Consider the following 18,686-nt stretch of genomic DNA (forward strand, 5'->3'; position numbering starts at 1 on the left):
CGCCGCCGCCGCCAGACACCGACCGGGACCCGGCCACGGGAGGGGGCGGCGCCGGCGCACTGCGCATGCGCATCTCCCGCACGCAGCGCCCCCGCCGCGCGCGCGCGGGCACGCGGCCGCAGCGCCGGGAGCGCGCGGGGGGAATCCCAATGGGAATGGAAGGGGGCGGGGGAAGGAAGGTGGAAAAGCGGAAGGGAGCGCTGCAAAAGGAGCACTTCCCTGACCGGGAATCGAACCCGGGCCGCGGCGGTGAGAGCGCCGAATCCTAACCACTAGACCACCAGGGAGCGATGCGAATGCTTTTTGTTCGTGGCAGTTGACTTGTTAGCTCCGCGGCCAGCCAAGGACAGCGACAGAGAGCCTGAGGTTGCGGAGGGACCGGAGGCTGTGGCACAAGGAGCGGGGGCTGCCATCCATCACAGGAGCCGGTGACTGGTACACGCACCGGGGGCTGCAGCGGGGTCGGCGGCTGCGGCACAAGCGTCAGTGGGGCCGGGGGCTGCAGCTCCCCACACGCGTTGGTGGCCGTGGCACAGGGAGCGCTGGGTCCGGGGGCAGTGACACGGGGGTCCGCAGGCCTGGGGGCAGAGGTACGGAGGCTGCAGTCAGGCCGGGACAGTGGAGGAGCCGGAGGCACCCGTGTGCTGCAGGCCTGGGGGTGCACTGCCTTTATGGTGCTGTCCGGGCACTCAGCCCGCTGCCCGCACACCGACCCCCAGTTCTAGGTATGCTTTGGGTAGCACCTTCACCTCCGCCCCTGTTCCGAGAATCTCATCCTGCCACTCCACCCACCCGGCCCGGCACCGGCCCTTTGGGGTCCCCAGCAGCTCAGTGCAGAGCCGGTTCCCTTTGTGCTTACAACTGGAGCAAAAAGGGGGTTTTAAGCTCGTGAGTCTGTTTTTCCCAGTTGCTCCTGGCATTCCTGCCTGTTCCCTGGGAAACATGGCTATTTCCAAGTCTTGGGTAAAAGCACAACTTCCACCCATCCAGTTCATCCTGGAGCAGGTGTCCCTGGAGTGGTGACTCCAGTGTCAGTGCAGGGACACTCGCTTCAGTTATCCCTCCCGTCACTCCGGCATGGCCCTGCTGACGTGTGGCTTCTCCGTGAGGCTCTAATGGCCTTTCCCGTCTGCTGCCTCTGACTCATGTTTTAAAGAGATGAATGATGTTGGATCCTATTTACCAACAGAGTCATCACCATGAATCACACACCCACACCCTCTCCTTGCTCCAGCTCCATCCCCAGCCCAGCTCCTGCACCTTTCCCCCTCCAAAACACCAGCTACTTGCAGAGCTCCCCAGCACTGACCTTGGATCTTGCACAGAATCTGCACCCAAGAAAAGATGCTGAGCCCACCCCAGCACCCACAGGGGTGCAGCAAGTGGGCCCAGACTGGCAGCCGGGGCGAGCACTTGGCTCTGGACACTGCCCGTTCATCCGGGATGAAGACAGGGTCCCACTGCTGGAGGGGTTGTGCAGCCCCTCTCACAGCATTAATGTCAAATTCCTTAAGAAACACTTGCCGTGGTTTTGGCTGAGGGTTGGGACATGGTGCCAGCAGGGAAAAGTGGCTCCTTCCTGCTTTTTGCAGTTAGTTATTTTTTGATTCTGCTGTTTATCTGCTTTTGTGGGATGGAGTGATCTGCCTTCTCCTCACCACAGCCCAGGTGCTCCCAGCAGCATCTCTCCTCCAGGATCAGGTCTCATACCAACCCCTCTGTCTTTAGCCCCACTTGCAGAGATGTAATTTTACCTAATGAAGTGATGTAGGAAAAATACCTCCAACCTCCAAAACAAACACCCAAACGCCACAAAATCAAACCCTCACCACCAAGCAGATGCCTCAAGCCCAGCTGGACATCCTTCCTCTGAAAACAGCACACTGAGGATGTCTGCTGGCCTCTCCATAACCTATTTGCCTGCTCTGCACTGCCCTTTTAAACTTGGAGCCAGCAGCTCCCAGCTCCAGCCATCCATCCATGGCTCCCCCCGTGCCGTGCTGTTTGACTGCCAGAGCTTCCATGGAGGCGACTGATTCATGCTGCCAAGCCACGCCAGCACCACAGCTGCAGCTTTTCCACATTAGAAGTTTCTCCCGCCTCAGCTCCCACTGCCAAGGTCACTGCCAGGACTGCAGTCCCACGCTCCCAGATCAGGAAAACAGCGTGAGGAAGTTTGGAGTTCACCTGCAGCACCAGCGATGGAGTTTGCAGCTACCCAGCCCCGAGCACAGGCACAGCTCGGGAACCAGCTTGGGAACAGTGTCCAGCATCTTGGAAAGGAAACATCAGACTGTAAATATTATTTAGTACATTCCTTCATGAGAGAGCATCCAGAGAGCCAGCAGACAAGAAGCTACAGGGATAGGATGGAATATTTCCGTTGCTTCTCACCTCACACTGCTGCAGGCAGTTGATATTTACCTGACGAGTTTGTAACGTGCACCCAAGAGAGGATTTCAGTGCTGTTAGACAGAACAAGACAAAGACATTCACCCCATTTTCTCCCAAAGGAATCCTTTATTGACAAGTTTCATCAGTCTTTATCTTAAAGAGAAACAGTTCCATACCCAAGCTCCTGCAGTCTCCATTTCACTGGCTCTGTTCCTCCCAGGGAGGCCAGTTCCAGTCAAACGAAGAGTGCCTGTGAACGACACTCTACACTCTACCTACGGCCTAGTACATCTGCCCACTAACATCTCATCCCATGTCCCCAGGTCTGCAGAGGGAGGGGAGCAGGGGTGGGGGAAATGGAGATTAATCAAATCAGTGTCAAAACTTGCTTCTCTAAAGGATCAGAGGCAGTTCAGTCCCTCCGGGGTGAAACCACTAAAAACTACCCAGATATGTACATAAGTTTAAAGACCTGAGTAAGTCCCACTTCGCCTCTAAGGCACAGAATTGCTCACTCTAGGTATTTCTACGTGGAGGCACCTTGCCTAGAATAAGATCAGGCCTCTAGGAGAAAACTTGGAATTTGTCAGCTCCTGAGCAATGAAGTTGGACATCAAAAGAGCAAAACATCCAGCCCCTGGAGGGACTGGGTGAGCGCCATGACTCTCTGCCAGTTTTGTAAAACAAAATTAGAGCTGGGGCTTTCAACTTAGAAACCCATCCAGTCACAGCCAGATGTACCAGCTGGAGGAGCCCTCGGAGAGCAGAGCAGAGTCCCTCCAATGGTATCCATATTCCAGCCTTCAGAAATTCCTCCTCCAAAACGAAGGGATAAGCTGAGAAGGGAGAAGCAAGTTTCATACACTCGGGAAACAGAGTGCACCACTGAATTTAACACAAGAACTGGCTTTATAAACATGCTGCTATGACTGCATGATGCAAAACTCCAGTGCTCAACAACCAGCTTTAGAACCCTTGCAGTCTTCTCTACAGAAAATAAATCATAAACAAGTAAAGCGTAAGGTGATGTAAGGCTTGCAATTCAGCTTCAGAGTCCAAGGGAGCATCGCCCTAATATGATGCCAAAGCTTTTTGTTTGTTTGTTTGTTTTTAAGCTTTATTCTTTAAAGTTCATTGCATTTAAAAATAAAGATTCCTAGTTTTGTTAAAGCTAGAGCATTAGTGTAACAACGAGGCAGCTGCTAAGTGAAGTTTACCTTTTAGGAGCCCAGGAAAAAACCCAACTGTTTACCATTTACTCGACAGCTCCAATGAGAGCCAGAGAAAACAGTAACAGGAGAAGCCTGCAAGCTCCCAGAGTAGCCCACACAGAGAACGGAGCCAGAAGCTGAAGCTAAGGTACCCATGCACTTGGCTTCTCCAGTTACTGCCCTCCTCATGCTGCTCAGGGCTATGTATCTGCTCCAAGCTCTGTCAGACACGGGAAAACTGTTCTCATCTACAGCAGTGGCATTTCTGAGCTACTTTAAGGAAACTCCAGCTTACACGCTCTCCCAAAAGGACAGCAGTGATACATTTAATCTACAAACTTTAGTGTAAAATATTATTTGTGTACAAAACTTTGCATTCTCTTTATTTGACTTGGATCCAGCAGCAGTGTCTATGAATGAAGGATGGATCTCTCCTGACTGGCTCTCAGCCCCTTCTTGGATTCGCATGTTGTTGCTGTGGTGAAGGTTTGGGAGGGAGGGGGCTCTTCCAGTTGTGCACAGCCGTGCAAAGACACATCCAGGTCTAGAAGGGAGCGTTGTCTTGTGGAGGCTTGTCCCCAGCTCCAGAGGGGGAGTGGAGGCCGTCAGTGCTGTTTTCCCTGCTGCCCACCACTCGGGACTGGAAGGAGAGAAGAGAGTGAGGACAACAAGAAAGCAGCACTGGGAATACCAAGTCAATTCCCCCTTGTCGAGGTCACCTACTGTAGCCAAGACTTCACATATCTGAGAGGCCATTTGCCCGAATACTAGTCTACAAGAAAAACATTGCAGAAATTAAAGTTTCTGCACAAGGCTTCACACACTGTGTTTACACGACAAAGCAGACTGTTACCTTTATGGTCCCAACTCTATCTTCAAAGGACTTGAAGGTTGCAGAATTCCTTGAAGAAAGAAGAGGGGAGAAAGAAACAACAAATCAAGACAAGTTAGTTCTTAACCATATCAAATGGCACAGTGTGACTGGGCTCTGTGGCTGTTCCCCTGCAGTGACACCATCACCCAGAACACTTCCAGCTCCTCACAGCCTTTGGCACAAATCTCTCAGGCACACCAGGCAAGAACACCACATCTAAACTCTGAAGGAAAACATTTACACCACGTGCAAGCTATTCAATTGCTCAAGCTAAAATGCTGAGGGAAACAAGCCCTAGTTCACTGGGGAATCAAGGCACAGTAAGTAGAGAAGAAACCAGCTCTTAGCTTTAAAAAACTTCCAACTGAAAACATTTTGTTTTAAATAGTGGAAAGGAAAGCTGAGAAAACAAAGGCTTCGGTTTCCTGTATCACATCCCATGGGGAGAAAGGGCAAGGGCCACGTAACTGCACCTATCAGCAGCTTTATTTCTACAGGGGTGATCATTTGCATCAGAAAATGCTCATGAAAATCACAGGTAATGAATTAATCAGAGCATTTCATATTTCTAGCAAAGAAAACCAGGTCAGTTGTTTGACAACCCAACAAGCTGCTTCACTGGCAAAGGATTTCAGGGAGTGCTCTGTACTGAGCTGCCAGACCAGGCAATTACTCATAGAGCTGCTTCCCCAGGCCAGGCTGTGGGAGCGCTGGGGCTGGGAGATGACTCGCCTCATCTCAGTTATTTTTGTTCCAAGGAATTGCTTTAGATTTGCAGCCATAAAATAACCTCCACTGATCTGGAAAGAGGATGAACAGAGAGTTCTGTGGGCCTTGTCCAGCCCTGGCAGTCACTTCTCCTGCAAGGCACCCTGAGGGAAGGCCGAGGAGAGGGTTCCCGTTAGGATTCACCGTGGTATCAGCAATGGCTGTGCCATACATTGTGACAGAACTGTAATCCTGCCCTTCAGGGACCTCTGAAAGCTGCAAGCTTCAACCAAACTTTGGTAGAGGTGCAACACTGCACTTAGTCCAAGAAAAGACAAGTGCTAATGACCTTAAGAGATATTAAAAAACCCTTTAAGTAGTCAAACTGCAGGCTGTGGTTAATCCATGCTTGGAGAGGGGCCTGCTTGAGAAAGGAGCCGGTTGCACAAGTCAGAACAAACCCTCCAGCAGTGATGGAGGCAGCTGTCCTTCCCCCAGCCCCACTCAGGATACACAGGCATGTGCTACATTACCTCATGGCTGGCATACTTATCGAGTGGCGGATGGAGTAGCCGCTGCTCAGAAGCATTCGGGACAAGGAGGAAAAAGTTAATGACAATTTGACACTCTGCAAAAGCAGCCTAACCCCGGGTCTGAAGCACTCCCTGTCCACACACAGGCTGCTGTGGACAACCCAAGTGGTAGGAGCCAGCCCTCTCTCCCCTTATTGAACAGCTGCAGCCCAGAATTAGTTTTCCAGACACAGGATGGCCAATATTTAACTGCAACTGTGATACAAAAGTCAATCCCAGGGCATTGGTTTGTTGTAGATTTCTCAATCTGTGTCAAGAGTTTAGGTAAGGCTTAAATAACCGGCTTCCCCTTTAAAGTCTGCAAGGGCCTGGCACAGAAACAAATGCTCTTTTAGAGCCTTGAACAGTATCTTACCTAAGGGAATGTGAGATGGAGTGAGCCCTGGGAGAGGCCACAGGCAGCAGAGAGAAAAAGGAAGAAATGGTCAGAAACTTGTGCAGAGTTAAACACCAAATGCAGGGACACGGTCACAAAATCATGGGACAGCAAAGTCAACGACCCAGGAGGAAGCCTCTCAAAATAAATCACAGGAGCAAGCAAAAAAAATGCTTTTCATTAACTCCAGACAAGCTGTTTCCCTAAGAGCAATAACACCACCTACATCAACTTAGAACCCAGCTGGGGAGGGGAAGGAGTAGATGTGCAACAGCAAACCAAAACATTTTACCTACCCCCATCCATTGCTTTCCCATGGGTTTTTTAAGCATTTTTTTCTAAACTGAAGGTTTTACAAAGCACCAGCTATATTGCTAGAGATACCTCCTTCCTCCATTTCCCCCTGTGGTCTCTCACACAAAGACAGCATTGCTCAGACTTCCGGTGAGGACTTGTGTAAGGGCAACCTGCAATGAATACCTGCACATTATCTTGCCAAGCCTGCAAATCTCAAAGTTACAGCTCAAACAACAAATGCATTGCAGGCTAATAAAGATAAGATTAAAGGTATCATGTTCACCCTGTAACTTGGTTGCCCATTTTTAGGCTGGGATTTTGCAATACAGTAGCATCTCAGCAGTCTGAAACAGACTGAGGTTTCCTACTTCTATTAGGAAGATTACCAGGATGCTCTAAAGGAGCTTCTCCTGCCAGAGCAGTGTTTTATTCCACTTAAATATAATTTTTGTCTCTGCAGCAGGAAGCAGTCATGGCAAGCTGGATGTGAAGTACTTGGCAACGAGTACAAGGGCTTTTCCTAACAGCCAGAGCAAAGATGTTGGGCTCTGTGGTTTCATTTCCCCATATATCCAAGTCAGCTCTTTGGCAGGGCAGATCCTTGAAATGCTGCCTTTGCATGTGAAATAAATTAACTTTCTACTTACTCTTGCGTAAAGGAGAACAACACAGATAACACATCCATGCACCATGCTGCTCCATACAGAATACCACAAGCACTGGTTTCTTGTTCAGTATCTTGGCCTGGACCTAGCAGTAACCCTTTTCCTCCTTCCATAAGGATTGAAAGTTTACCTAAATTCCAGAATCTGCAGGCACTTCGGGTTCAGGCTAACATTTCATAATGAATTTGCTTGTAGCATTATGTACAGCAGCAAACTTCATCAGACACCATGAAGTGCACAGGTGGACAAACCCACAAGGCAACAAAAAGAAAACACTTCAAATTCTGCAGTTTACTGGGATCAGTAAAATGCAGGAACAGAATGTCTAAAAGCCAATTTACTTTTTAACTGTAGGTGGAGATAACAGAGACATCTGAACAGGCCAAGACTTTAAAATATCCCACCCACTAAGGTACGTTTTCTCCCCTCAGAGTAATCCAGTAGAGCATTAATGCAGCAAGCACACGGTTACAGCATTAACTTCCCAAGGTTAAAATCCACACACCAAAATTATTTTGACCAGAATACAACAAGTCTAAAGATTTAACATGTTACTTGTATTTAAAAGCAATTTGGTCCAAGCATTTTTAATGGAATTAGGCCCACGCCCTCAGTGTGTGGAGGCTCTGTCCCATTCATCACGCCTTCCTTGCATTTATCAACCGGTGAAGGCTAACTAAACAAGGAAATCCCGTCTGTTATCTCAACACTTCCAGTGCTGGAAAATAAACTCTCTTTACAAGTGAATTTGTAGTGGAAGAAAGAAAAATAACAGAGTACAGTAATGGAGGTCAGTGTAGCCTACAAGGCCTGTAACAGAGATTTCTCTGGGAACAGAGATCATCCCACTCGTTCAGAGCAGTGATCACAGCAATACAACAGACTTCACTCCTCATCAGCTCTGATCACATATCAGAACACCAGAGTTCACCTGGCAAGGGTGAAAAGTGGGACAGTTCCTGCAAAACCTTATGCTCAGAGTTAAACCTTCTTCAGAATCAGAAATAGGAAGACTTGGATGCAGCACAGGAAATCGAAGTCTGTTTATATATGCAGAGAAAAACTGAAAGTCTTAAAAAAAATCATTACTGTGTTCCCCCACAGGGCCACATATACAAATCCTGCTGAAATAACTTTGGCAGGGATTCCCAGGTGATAAGACAGAAGCTGCCTCTATTTCATAACACCTCACCCAAGGTATTAGCTATAAAAAGGAATGCAGATGTTGAAGCTGAGCAAAACCATTGCTGCAAAGGCCTGCCTCGTGCCTGGGCCAGTTGATTACATGGCCAGTTGTCACAGTGACTGTGCCAGGCCAGCTCTGCCACCAGGAGAGCACCCCAGTATCCCCTCTCTCCATCGCCTGCTCCTGGGATGGCACAAACATTTTGGCAGCTGCATGACCTGCATTCTCCCAGCTAAAAAAACAACAGGCAGGAGCAAGCCTGTCAAAACAGCTTCTGCCAGTGGCAACCCTGGTTCAGGAGTTCCCCGTGTGGTCCCAAAAAAAGCACAGTTCCCATTCCTTTGCTGCAACAGCCTGGCCAGACTGCAGAAACCAGGCCCCAAATTCACTTATCAGTTTGGCAAAATGTGTTCCCACCACATCTTGTGCCAGTAGCTGTAATCTGCTGTGATTACATGAAAGTCTCTTTTTCCAGCAGACTAGGGAGTTTCCAGGAAAGAAAAGTTACAACTTGAATGCTGGAAAGGGTAGGAAGCCAGCTAGTCCTCTGCCAAATTCAGAGATGTGAGCTACTGAAAACACCAAAAAATACCCTCCAGGAACACAGTAACTAGCTCACTGAGGACAGAATCAGAATAAGTCAGCACTATGTGATCAGAGGCCAACAAGTTCTTACCACTCGGATACTCCCAGCCACAGTGGAATAGGAAATTCCCTACAAAGAACGACAGCTACCCATTCAGTCCAAGGTCTGAGACAGCACGTTAAATACAAGCTCTAAAAATCCTCCCTTAGTAACCTAGACAGGCTGTACATCCAGAACTAGCTCTCAATTCCAAGAAAAACATAGTCAAGGGATTCTGCATGAAAAAAGTGGATGTTACCATCAGTGGGGAAGAAATCTTTAGCTTAAAGTTCTGAGCAGGTAAATCACCAATTCTAACCTTGAGCTCTGTACAGCTGAGAAACTCACAGAGCAAGAACCTCAGCCAGGAGAACATGTGCCTCTTGCCAGTTTGGAGAGGTTTATATTTGCAATTATTTCAGTGGTCATCTACTTAAGGAATGGAGATAACCCCAACCACAGAACAAATTGTCAGTGTTGTCATAATCTTCTGAATCAATTGCTATTTTCCAACCAACATGACATAACTGTGCCTGGAAGACATACTGCCCTTCTCCATGGAATGTCAACACCCGGGGCTTGAAACCACATGGAATGCAGCAAACAGACTTTGCCCTTTCTGTTTTTAATCAGAACAGAGCACAGAAGGGATGACCCCTCTCTAATCCAAAGCAGTTACACTGAGGAAACACACCTCCATAATCCAGTAAGGAATGGAAAAGGGAAATTTTACTTCTAGTTTCTTACATATGACATAAAAGCTGCAGTGAATCCACATGACAGTAAAAGGGAGAAGGCTGGTAAAAATGTTTGGTCAGTTCTCCTAAACCAAACCAAATTTAAATGCCTTAGAACAGGCTTATCCCCTCAGTAAATCTTCAGTAAATGCTTAATCTGTCCTAAACTACAGTGCATGGGGCCACACAGAAGGTGGCAGTCCATCAACAGCAACGTGCTGCCAACTAAACAGAAAAATGGAATAAAGCCTAGTTATTGTCTAAAGTCCCATTCCTGTTTGAAACCAAGATCAAAGCACCAGAGTGCTAACCAGAAATCTTACCTCATGTCACCGAGCTTCCTGCTGATAACAGAACCTACATTGGAAAGGGCTGCTGAAGTCTTCTGTCCTGCCTGGGAAAGGGTTTCCTGGGTCTTCTTATAACTACATGGAAAAAAATCATAAATTGAACTAACAGGTTGGATCCAAAAGTGTCCCCCCCATTTTGAAAAAGGACTCCATATTAAAGGAAAGAAGCTGGGTTAGTGAGCTGCACTGAAAGAGCCACTTCCAGATTTGCATATATTCAAATATTTGAAGTTTTACAAAAGCAGGAAGTATAGGATTAACCTTTCCATACACTCACCTTACAGTTTTGATCATATGTTCTTAAATCTAACAAACATCTGCTAAAAACCAAAGCAAAACCAATTTTCCACATGGAAGGTCTAACACCACAGCACTGTAGCCTAATCACTCTGCAACCATCTTTTGGTGTCCTGGAGAAAATAAATCCAGGAACCCATTCCATACTATCCTTGCAGCCTTGAGGAAGCCATAGCATTTGTTGTGGTGTTATGTTTTGGAGGAAAGAGGCAAGAAGCAAGACCATCATCACCATACAGAAAAGAAATGCAGGAATTGGCATTAGCTCTACAGCAGCAGCTTAGAAATAAACTGGTAGAGAAGTTTCCTATCAGTTACCATTAACCACAATAGGTAAGAAGTCAGCTTTTATTTGTCAGCTGATTATTTGAATTTCTACCTGAGCTGGAAACACTTGAGAATCTTTGTTTCCTTCAGATGAGACTAATCTCAAGAACAAAGATTCTTTGTGTCACTTTCATTAATTCGTTCTCTCTAAACTATTCTACAGTTGATGATTAACATCTAGATTTATGTCATTCTTCAGACTACAAAGAAAAGACTCAGGCTAAAAACAAGTTCAATATTTTAAGCTTTTCTTATTCCAAGTATTTCAGCTTGAGATTATTTTTTTGCCTGGTGAGGACATTTAGGAGAAGGGCATTATAAACAGCCTAATGTTCTCTCATGCCTGAGCTCCCCTGGCTACAAACACCATGGTGACAGATGACTTACTCACATCTCCTTCTCTCTAGGCAGAAGTGCATGGACAGCACCACAGCACCCAACTGGACTTGAGCAATTCCAATTACAACATGTTGGTTTGTTCAGTATTTTTTTTTTAATACCACAGCCAAGTATTTCTGAATCATGAATATACACAAGACTTAGGCAGAACAGGGGAAAACTGCATCAGTTTTTCCTTCTCTCTTCTTGCTCCTGAAAGAAAATTCTCTATAACCTACACATTTTTCAGACCAATTCTTCTTGAAGTCAACAGTTCCAGAAAAACCTGAGCATGCCCCAACAGCAAGGCCTCAACGTTGCCTCTGCACGGCACAATCTTCTGCACCTCAGCACAATTTAGGAGTGAACTGATCAGCACCAAGGCTGCTTGATCTCACACAGGGATTGCCTTCCTAGTGCAACCACGGTGCTTGAGGAGGATCTCAATCCCTGCCTTCAGCAGCCAGGCTCCTCCCTGGCTGAGCCCTGTCATGGGATTTGATTTACAGCTGCCTAACAAATATCGAAAACCTCGTGCTCACCAAAATATGCAGTGCTGACTCTAGGTCTGCTTGGCACTCAGAGCTCAGCACTGAGGAATGGTTTACAGCCTCAAAGGACACCATCGTGCCATTCACACTGCAAAATTCCAGGTATTATGCCCAGCTTCAGCAGATAAAGGCCAGAGATTTTCCAGTTGTGTTTTCCACACCTGACAGGAGAATTTTTACTGTAACTGAAGAACAAGCACTCAGGTGCTGCTGCTTCTGCCTGAGTGTGCTCCTTCCTCCAGCACAACTGCTTGTGCTGGCACAGCAATCTAGATCAAGGGAACGATCTGGATTAAATATAAACTTGGAAGCACAAAAAAGCAGCAGCTGGATCAGATGGCCAGCCCAGTCCTGCACCCACAGCTCCCACACACACATACACACCTCACTGCTGCCAGGCAGGAGGCAGAGCCAGGCAAGCACAGGGAGATGAGCAGCTCTGTAACCCAGAACTGCCACCAGACACACATGTGGAGCTGCAGCTGTGACAGCCAGGGATCAGCTTATACAAGACTTTAATGCAACTTAACTACACCCAGCCCTGACCTAGAAGTTGCAACTCTTCTCCTGCAAGTGCCACAGCCTGGTTTTCCATGTAAATTCACAAGCACTCGCTTTCTTCCCTTAGCCCCAGCACAAAGCACAATGGAATAATCCAAATCTGAGAGTAATAAATATAAGCTCTGGCTAATACCCCACTTTACTCACAGGCAATTGGCTGCAGCAGAAGCCACAGAGATGATCTCTGCCCTGTGCTGTTCATCCTGTGGTATTCCAACATTTCACTGCATCTCTCTCCTATAAACCCTGACAGGAAGGAGTGAAATCTGCACCCTCAAATCCTCCTTTATCCATTAACACCAGCTTCCACTCACTTGCTTTTATCCAGCAATCACCATTTGAGCTGTCTGGCTAAAGACACAAACCGTGTCAGTCACCTCACACTCTGGTTACAGTGAAAGTGGATCTAGGAACAGACTGGGGTGGGTTCTGCCCTGTTTATGTATTGCTTGCAGAGGGAAAGTCTGTGGCCAGGAATGGCAAACACCAGGAAATTCCACAGCACACAAAAGCACCATAAGGTCAGGAGTCAGGTCCACTCCCAATTCACTCAAGAGCCTTGTTAGCTAGGGAGCAGAGCAGCTCTGAAGCAGAAAAGACAATGCATTTGCATAAAAAAAACCCAAAACCTCACCCTTGGACTTCTTGAACTTGCCTCTTTGCACTCACTGAACTTAAGAGAGAGAAGTAGAAATTCTGATTGATTTCTGAAATGTTGCTGGAATCTTTCAATGCCCCTCACATCTCTATTTCAATCAGTCTCAACCTTGCCAGCACCAACTGTCACTCTGTCCAGTGCCAAAGCAAGCAGGAAAGCTAAGGTGCCACAGCTCTTCAGGCCCTAAGTGCTCCACAAAAAGCACATTTCCGCCACATTTCTGGTGCTTATGAAGTACAAGGAAACAGACAGAACCAGAAGTTTTCTACTCTAGCAGGCACACCCAGGGAGGGACTCTGATTAAACAGCACTGGAGTCAGTCACTGTCAGCAAGCACAAAAACCAAGGTCACTCTATTTAGCAAGTGAAATAGTGACAGTTTACAGCTTCTTAATCTAGAGAACACAGTTGAAAGTAGACCTGCATACTTCAAAGTTTTATCTGCTACTCCTACATTTTATCTCTGCTCCTCTTTCACCCGTGTTATGAAGAAAACCGTGCATTCACACATGCTGCTGATAACCAGCCAGCTCCAAGGACTGCATCACATACCCACTCCAGAGAACAGGAAAGCTGGCTCACACCTAAGACCTACCTTCCCACAGTTGAAATCAGCTCTGAAAACAACGACACAATCTACCTGCTCCCACTGCAGCACTGTAAGGGATTGCCCTACATACTGTGGGAAAGGCGCAGTGAGAAGGACAAAGGCCAACTTCCATAAAATCCTTCCATAATTTAGTCCAGAAGAGAATTTAATTGCAGGCATTTAGTAAAAGCACATCTAAGGGAGATTTGCATTAAACAACTGGAGTAGAACAGCTGTGAGGCTTAAGCTGTTTGAGTCTATTTGTGGCCCCAATGTGACAGGAAGCTGCCCAGCTCTATTTTCATCAGGTACCACAGCAGAAAGCAAAGCTCCTGCTCCCTGCAGAGCACGTTGGGGTAACAAGAAAGTCAGTCTGGCTATTACACTTCTCAGCTAAAGGTGTAATGTGCAGCACACAGGTCTCAGCTACCCAGGGGTTTCAGTCAGCTCCTGAGAGCAGGCAGGCATTTACAGAGAATCTCTTGGATACTGACCTGAGGAAAAGCTCCCTCTCCCAGCAGAGGCATTTATTGGGTTAAAAAAGTAAAAGCTAGGAAAGATAAATGTCCAAGTAGATCTAGTGAAAGCAGAGGACGGGGAGCAGGGGCACAGCACAATTAGTGGCAGCAAGCTGTCAGAAGAAAGCATTTGTTAAGGCTGAAGGTTAAGACACTCACGCTTCTGATTGAGTTAATTTTTCATTCCAGTCCTCCAGTGTGCTGCTGGCTGAAAGATATCTACAAACACAACTGAGGTTAGAGACAGCTCCAAGATTCACTACAGATGCTTCTTCTGACACTTTACACATTACTATTGACTCTTTACACTTACAGTATCAGAGGCTTTATTTCTCTGACAACAGCTTCAGCCTCTCTGGTACAGCCAAAAGGAAAAGAGCTGTTTGAGATGCAGGGAGACACCTAAGCCCCAGTTTCTTTTGTTTAAGCGTGTTCAAACCCTGAGCACAAAGAAACAAAGCCTGCAGTTTAAAAGGTGTCAAGAAATGAAAGACTTTGCATCTTCTGCTCCCTTCCTACATCTTCTCTTGCTGGTCTGTAGCAAAAGCACAGAGCAGTGAACTGAGCTTAAGGCCAAAAAAAATCAGATTGCCACACCCAAAGCTGTAGTTTACCAATACAGCATGAACCAGAAAAACAATAAACTTTTGTTTTTCTGATCTTTAGAAATCATGTTTCTCTACACAACTCTGCAAAAAAACAGTACCTTAGGGGTTGTGAGAACTAACACTGGAGGTACAGAAAACACACACTACAGAAGGTGGCTGCTCCCACTTCAGACAGCATACAGGTTCTCAAAGGAGGGGACTTATCACCCAGAATTCATTTGCCCCAATTAGATCAGTGCCACCTTGCCAAATGATGTGATGATCCCAATCCACATTTTCCTCTTAGCTAAATTATCTCCTTCAACACAAGACAAAGGGAGAGAAACTTTGGCACAGAAAACACTCAAGGGCTCCTGAGGTTCAGCTATGCAGCAGGAATCAATGATTCGTGTCTACCATCAATGGAGGTCTAATATAATTAAAGAATATATTCCAGAAGCAAAAGTAGCCAGATGCTCTTTGTCTGCATTTGTCACCTGCTCGGATACACAGCAAAGATTAAAATTCATGGCTTTCTAGTGCTGACACTGGCAAAAGGGTCACACATCAATGCAGCAGGCTCAGAAGCTCATGAACACACTGGCAGCTGCACAGCTCCTAATTCCAGCTACAAGGAAGCACCTGTATGGCCACTTCTCTCCCAGGTGGCCATACAGAAAGGCAACAGCCAAACTGACTCCTACCACATTCCTGATGAGAAGAGAAATAGTTTCAGAGTAAAGACAGAGGTTTACTAATAAGACACCTGATAACAACAGACTAATCTCCAATTACCAGCTGAAGGGAAATTGTGGTTAAGTTTTTGTCCCCTCCTTCTTTTATATATAAATTGTGGTCTGGTAACTGATTGGAATTTTTCTTCTGCAATAGCAAGACCATGACAGAGATGATGGCAGTAACATTTACTCATCTCCTCTGCAATTGAGGGATGTTTATAGCTGGAAGCCAGGCATCCTGGAAGTAACAACCCTGCTTCACCATGCCTCCAGCTCCCAAGCAAGCCCTGATGCCTGGGAGAACAAGGAGCAGCACAAATCGGGGAAGGCAGCAAGGAACAAGGAGGTGATGCTGAGGAGCCCGAGGCACTCACAAGTCAGACTGTGTCACTTTGTCATTCCACTCTCCAAGTTTCTCAGATGTTTTCACATAACTAGAAACAGAAAGTGTTAATGAATATAACTTTAATATTCATTTTTTAGAAGACAATGACACAGATTCCAGTGACAAAGGAATAACAGAAATGGGGCAGGGACAGAGGAGGGAAGATAAGGAAAAGGGAAAGAACAAACAGCAAGTGAACAGCTCGATTATCTGCTCTGCAGTATTGCTGTCAATAACTCCAAACGCCAGTTAAGTTACAGGAGACTTTTTAGCCTGAACGATGCCTCTATGGGCACCCAGAGTCCCTGACACCCAGTGCAGGGACAAACTTACCTCATGGACCCTCCTTTTGGCACTGTTGAGCACAGCAGTGACCATACCCTTAATGCCTGTTCAGGAACAGTCAGTCTCACTTCACATATTTAGGACAAGATGACTCTGGTGAAGCACACTAATACCACAGATTTTTCTCCTAGGACGTGCAGGGTATACAACCCAGGGAATGCTTCTGAACTGGCACAAGCTGTGAAACTGCTTGCACTTCTCTTTGAGCCTGAGTTCAGAACAAGGTAGGAGCTGCTTGTGCCTCAAAGAGCAGGCAGAAATAGGCAAACTGAACCAGTAAGTGTGATTCAGATCTCTAACACCACAGGAAAGAGCATCGAGCAACAATTTATCTGGATCACAGACATGAAAGTCCAGTTTACACAGACATAATTTTTTTTAAGTGTCTTTTACTCTATAAATCCATCAGAGGAAAAGCCTCCAGCCACTCCAAAGAGCTCTGGAATACCGTGCTGGGAAGTGTCACACAGAGTCCTAGTTAAACACAGCTGCATCACAAGCAATACTCACGCGTTGGAAACTTGGACATCGTGCCAGCTTTTGGACAGGTTTTGCTTCAGCCCATCCAAGGGAGTCAGACCCAGCTTCCTCTTCAGCTCTCCACAGTGCCTCTCTTTGGCAGCCAGAACTTGCCTGAGAGTACCAATTTCTTCTTCAACCTTAGAGAGAGGCAGAGGTTTGTGTTAAATCACAGTTTAGTTAAAAACCGTAAAGTAAAACAAGATTTTACCTCCCTCGAAACTAGCAACATTTCATTAACATTACTTTTAACAATTGGGAGGAACATCAGGTAAAGAATTATTCAACTCAACATGAACTGTGTTGGGATGGGAGGCCATTCAGACTCCACCTCCATACAAGTCACTGAACTGGTGACTTAGTGACACTGAGATGAACAGAACCCATTCCTTGTATTGTAATTTCAACAGTAAACATGATCCAGTTGCCAAACCTCATTACCTAATATTTTATCTTATGATTCTTTTCCTCTGATGTCATTAAAGCCAAGAGTTTTTCCTCAGAGATCTTTCTTACAACACTTTCAAAGCACTCTGGAGCTGTTTCCAGGCAGAGTGGGTTCATTTCTACCTTAGCTGCAGCTCAGCAAGCCCTGCATGACCACCTAGAGCAGCAAAGTCCTCCCCTGCCAAAACCTGCAAGTCAAAGAATCACCACAAGATTCTCACATGAAGGAAAGGACAACAGAGAAGCAGCTGCAATTACCTTCAGCCACGTTTCAGACAGAAATGATAACCTGACCTTTAAACCCCAGAAGGTGCTCAAACCTTAGGATGTTACATTACAAACCCTCAGCTCTTCGAAAGCATATGGGCACCAAAAACAGTTGTCTGTAGAGTGTAAAAAATATTTAAGAGAAAAAGGTAGGAAGAAAAGCACATTAAGTGCTCCAATGTTTCAGTTTCCTAAGGAAAAATGGCTTTCTTTTCCTTAGCATTTGCCTGAAGTGTTTTCTCGCTTCACATGGAGCTAAAATCCTATACTGAGCTCATGGCATCAAAAGCCACTTATTTCCTTAGAGCTCTAAATTAGGCTGTTCTGGGAAAGAGCAAACAACACACCGCAGTGTTTGAAGTATCTGCCAGCTTTATGCACTTTAACAATTAGCTGAGAGACCCAAAGGTAGCACTGCAAAATTAAAAACCTAAAAAACAAACACCACCAACAAAAAACCCAGTCCTACCCCTGTGGCTCCCCTTTGTTCCTTCCCAGCAGAACACAACCAAGGCACACGCTGCCAAATCGAGCCCCCCTTACCTTGGCGAGCTCGGCTCTCAGCTCCTCCTCCTCGGCCAGAGTCAATCCCTCGGGCGCAGCGCCCCGGGCCGCGTTATCCACGGGAACATCTGTCATGGCATCCGCCAGCAGACCTTTGTTGGGAGAGTTAAGGTTGATATCTGTCGCGGACAAGGAGCAGAGGGCACTGAATAAGCAAGCGGCAGGCGAGGCGCGTTATGCAAAGCAGGGCGGGGGGGCGGCAGAGCTGCGGGAAGGGACTGCGCCGAGGACGGGAAGGGAAACCTCCGGTGGAGTTTCCTCCACGAGCATCGATCGGAACCGGCAGCAGCACCGGGCATTCCGCGGCCTCACAGCTCCCGTGCCCGGCACCGTGGGTGGGGACGGGGCCCAGCGGGGGAAGCGGCGCCAAGGAGCGATCCCCGGGGCCGCTCGCCATCCCCGGGGCCGCTCGCCATCCCCAGGGCCGCTCCCACCTCCCGGGGCCGCTCCCACCTCCCGGGGCCGCGTCCCCCATCACGGCAGCGGCAGCTCCCGCGCCCCCGTCCCCGGGCTCCCCCCGTGCCCGGGACCCCCCCTCCACCAGGCGCCCCACGCCCGGAGCGCAGCCCCCGCTCGCCCCCGGCCCGTACCCTGGTTCGCGCTCTCCATGGCGGCGCCCCGGGCCCGTCCAGCCGCCGCCGCCGCCGCCCCCGGTGACGCGCTCAGCACGCGCCGCCCGCCCGTTCCGGGGAGGGTCGCGGGCGCAGCGCGTCACGGCCGCGTCGCCACGGTGACGGTGACACGTGTGTCACCCCCCCGGCACCGGACACGGGGGTGACGTCATGGACGGGTCAGCGCGGCCGGGCGGGGCCGGCGGTGCCGTGAGCGCGGCCGGAGGGCAGGGGGCAGCACTGGCACGGGGCACCGGCACATGGGGCACGGCCCGACACACTGGGCGGCACCGGCACGGAGCCCCGCGGCCTTGGGGCAGCACTGGCAC

The 18,686-nt window shown here is 47.9% G+C and overlaps 1 protein-coding gene and 1 non-coding gene across 16 annotated transcripts; both read right to left on the bottom strand.

Moving 5' to 3' along the window:
* Positions 1-215: 215 nt before the first annotated feature.
* Positions 216-287, bottom strand: TRNAE-CUC. Its single transcript has one exon. It is a non-coding gene; the product is annotated as a tRNA-Glu (tRNA).
* A 2,210-nt stretch (positions 288-2,497) lies between these two features.
* On the bottom strand, positions 2,498-18,446 carry TPD52L2 (TPD52 like 2). 15 transcript variants are annotated; one of them, XM_042047532.1, is made up of 12 exons: positions 18,337-18,446; positions 17,726-17,865; positions 16,460-16,608; positions 15,594-15,653; positions 14,055-14,114; positions 9,990-10,091; positions 8,981-9,019; positions 6,136-6,162; positions 5,721-5,762; positions 4,459-4,507; positions 4,329-4,377; positions 2,498-4,245 (listed from the first exon to the last, which is right to left on the bottom strand). In XM_042047532.1, the coding sequence occupies exons 1-11, from the start codon at positions 18,353-18,355 to the stop codon at positions 4,342-4,344; spliced, it is 723 nt and encodes a 240-aa protein (XP_041903466.1). In that variant the 5' UTR covers positions 18,356-18,446; the 3' UTR covers positions 2,498-4,245; positions 4,329-4,341. The 15 variants fall into 15 exon arrangements, with proteins under 15 accessions (XP_041903466.1, XP_041903430.1, XP_041903441.1 ...); XM_042047496.1 differs by lacking the exon at positions 4,329-4,377; XM_042047507.1 differs by lacking the exon at positions 4,329-4,377 and having other exon boundaries at positions 17,726-17,838; positions 18,337-18,445.
* Between the last annotated feature and the right edge of the window lie 240 nt (positions 18,447-18,686).

Source organism: Corvus kubaryi, unplaced genomic scaffold (genome assembly GCF_017639235.1).
Source record: "Corvus kubaryi isolate FWS band 111438036 unplaced genomic scaffold, C.kubaryi_AGA036_p1.0 134, whole genome shotgun sequence".
In the NCBI taxonomy this organism is placed as follows: Eukaryota; Metazoa; Chordata; class Aves; order Passeriformes; family Corvidae; genus Corvus; species Corvus kubaryi.

What these genes read in the sequence shown, in the direction of transcription:
- TPD52L2 (XM_042047496.1), bottom strand. An exon ending in TGAGAGCCGAGCTCGCCAAG is followed by an intron (nt 16,609 to 17,725) that starts GTAAGGGGGGCT and finishes CCTCTCTCTAAG; the next exon opens with GTTGAAGAAGAAATTGGTAC. An exon ending in AGGAAGCTCGGTGACATGAG is followed by an intron (nt 9,020 to 9,989) that starts GTAAGATTTCTG and finishes CGTTCTTTGTAG; the next exon opens with GGAATTTCCTATTCCACTGT.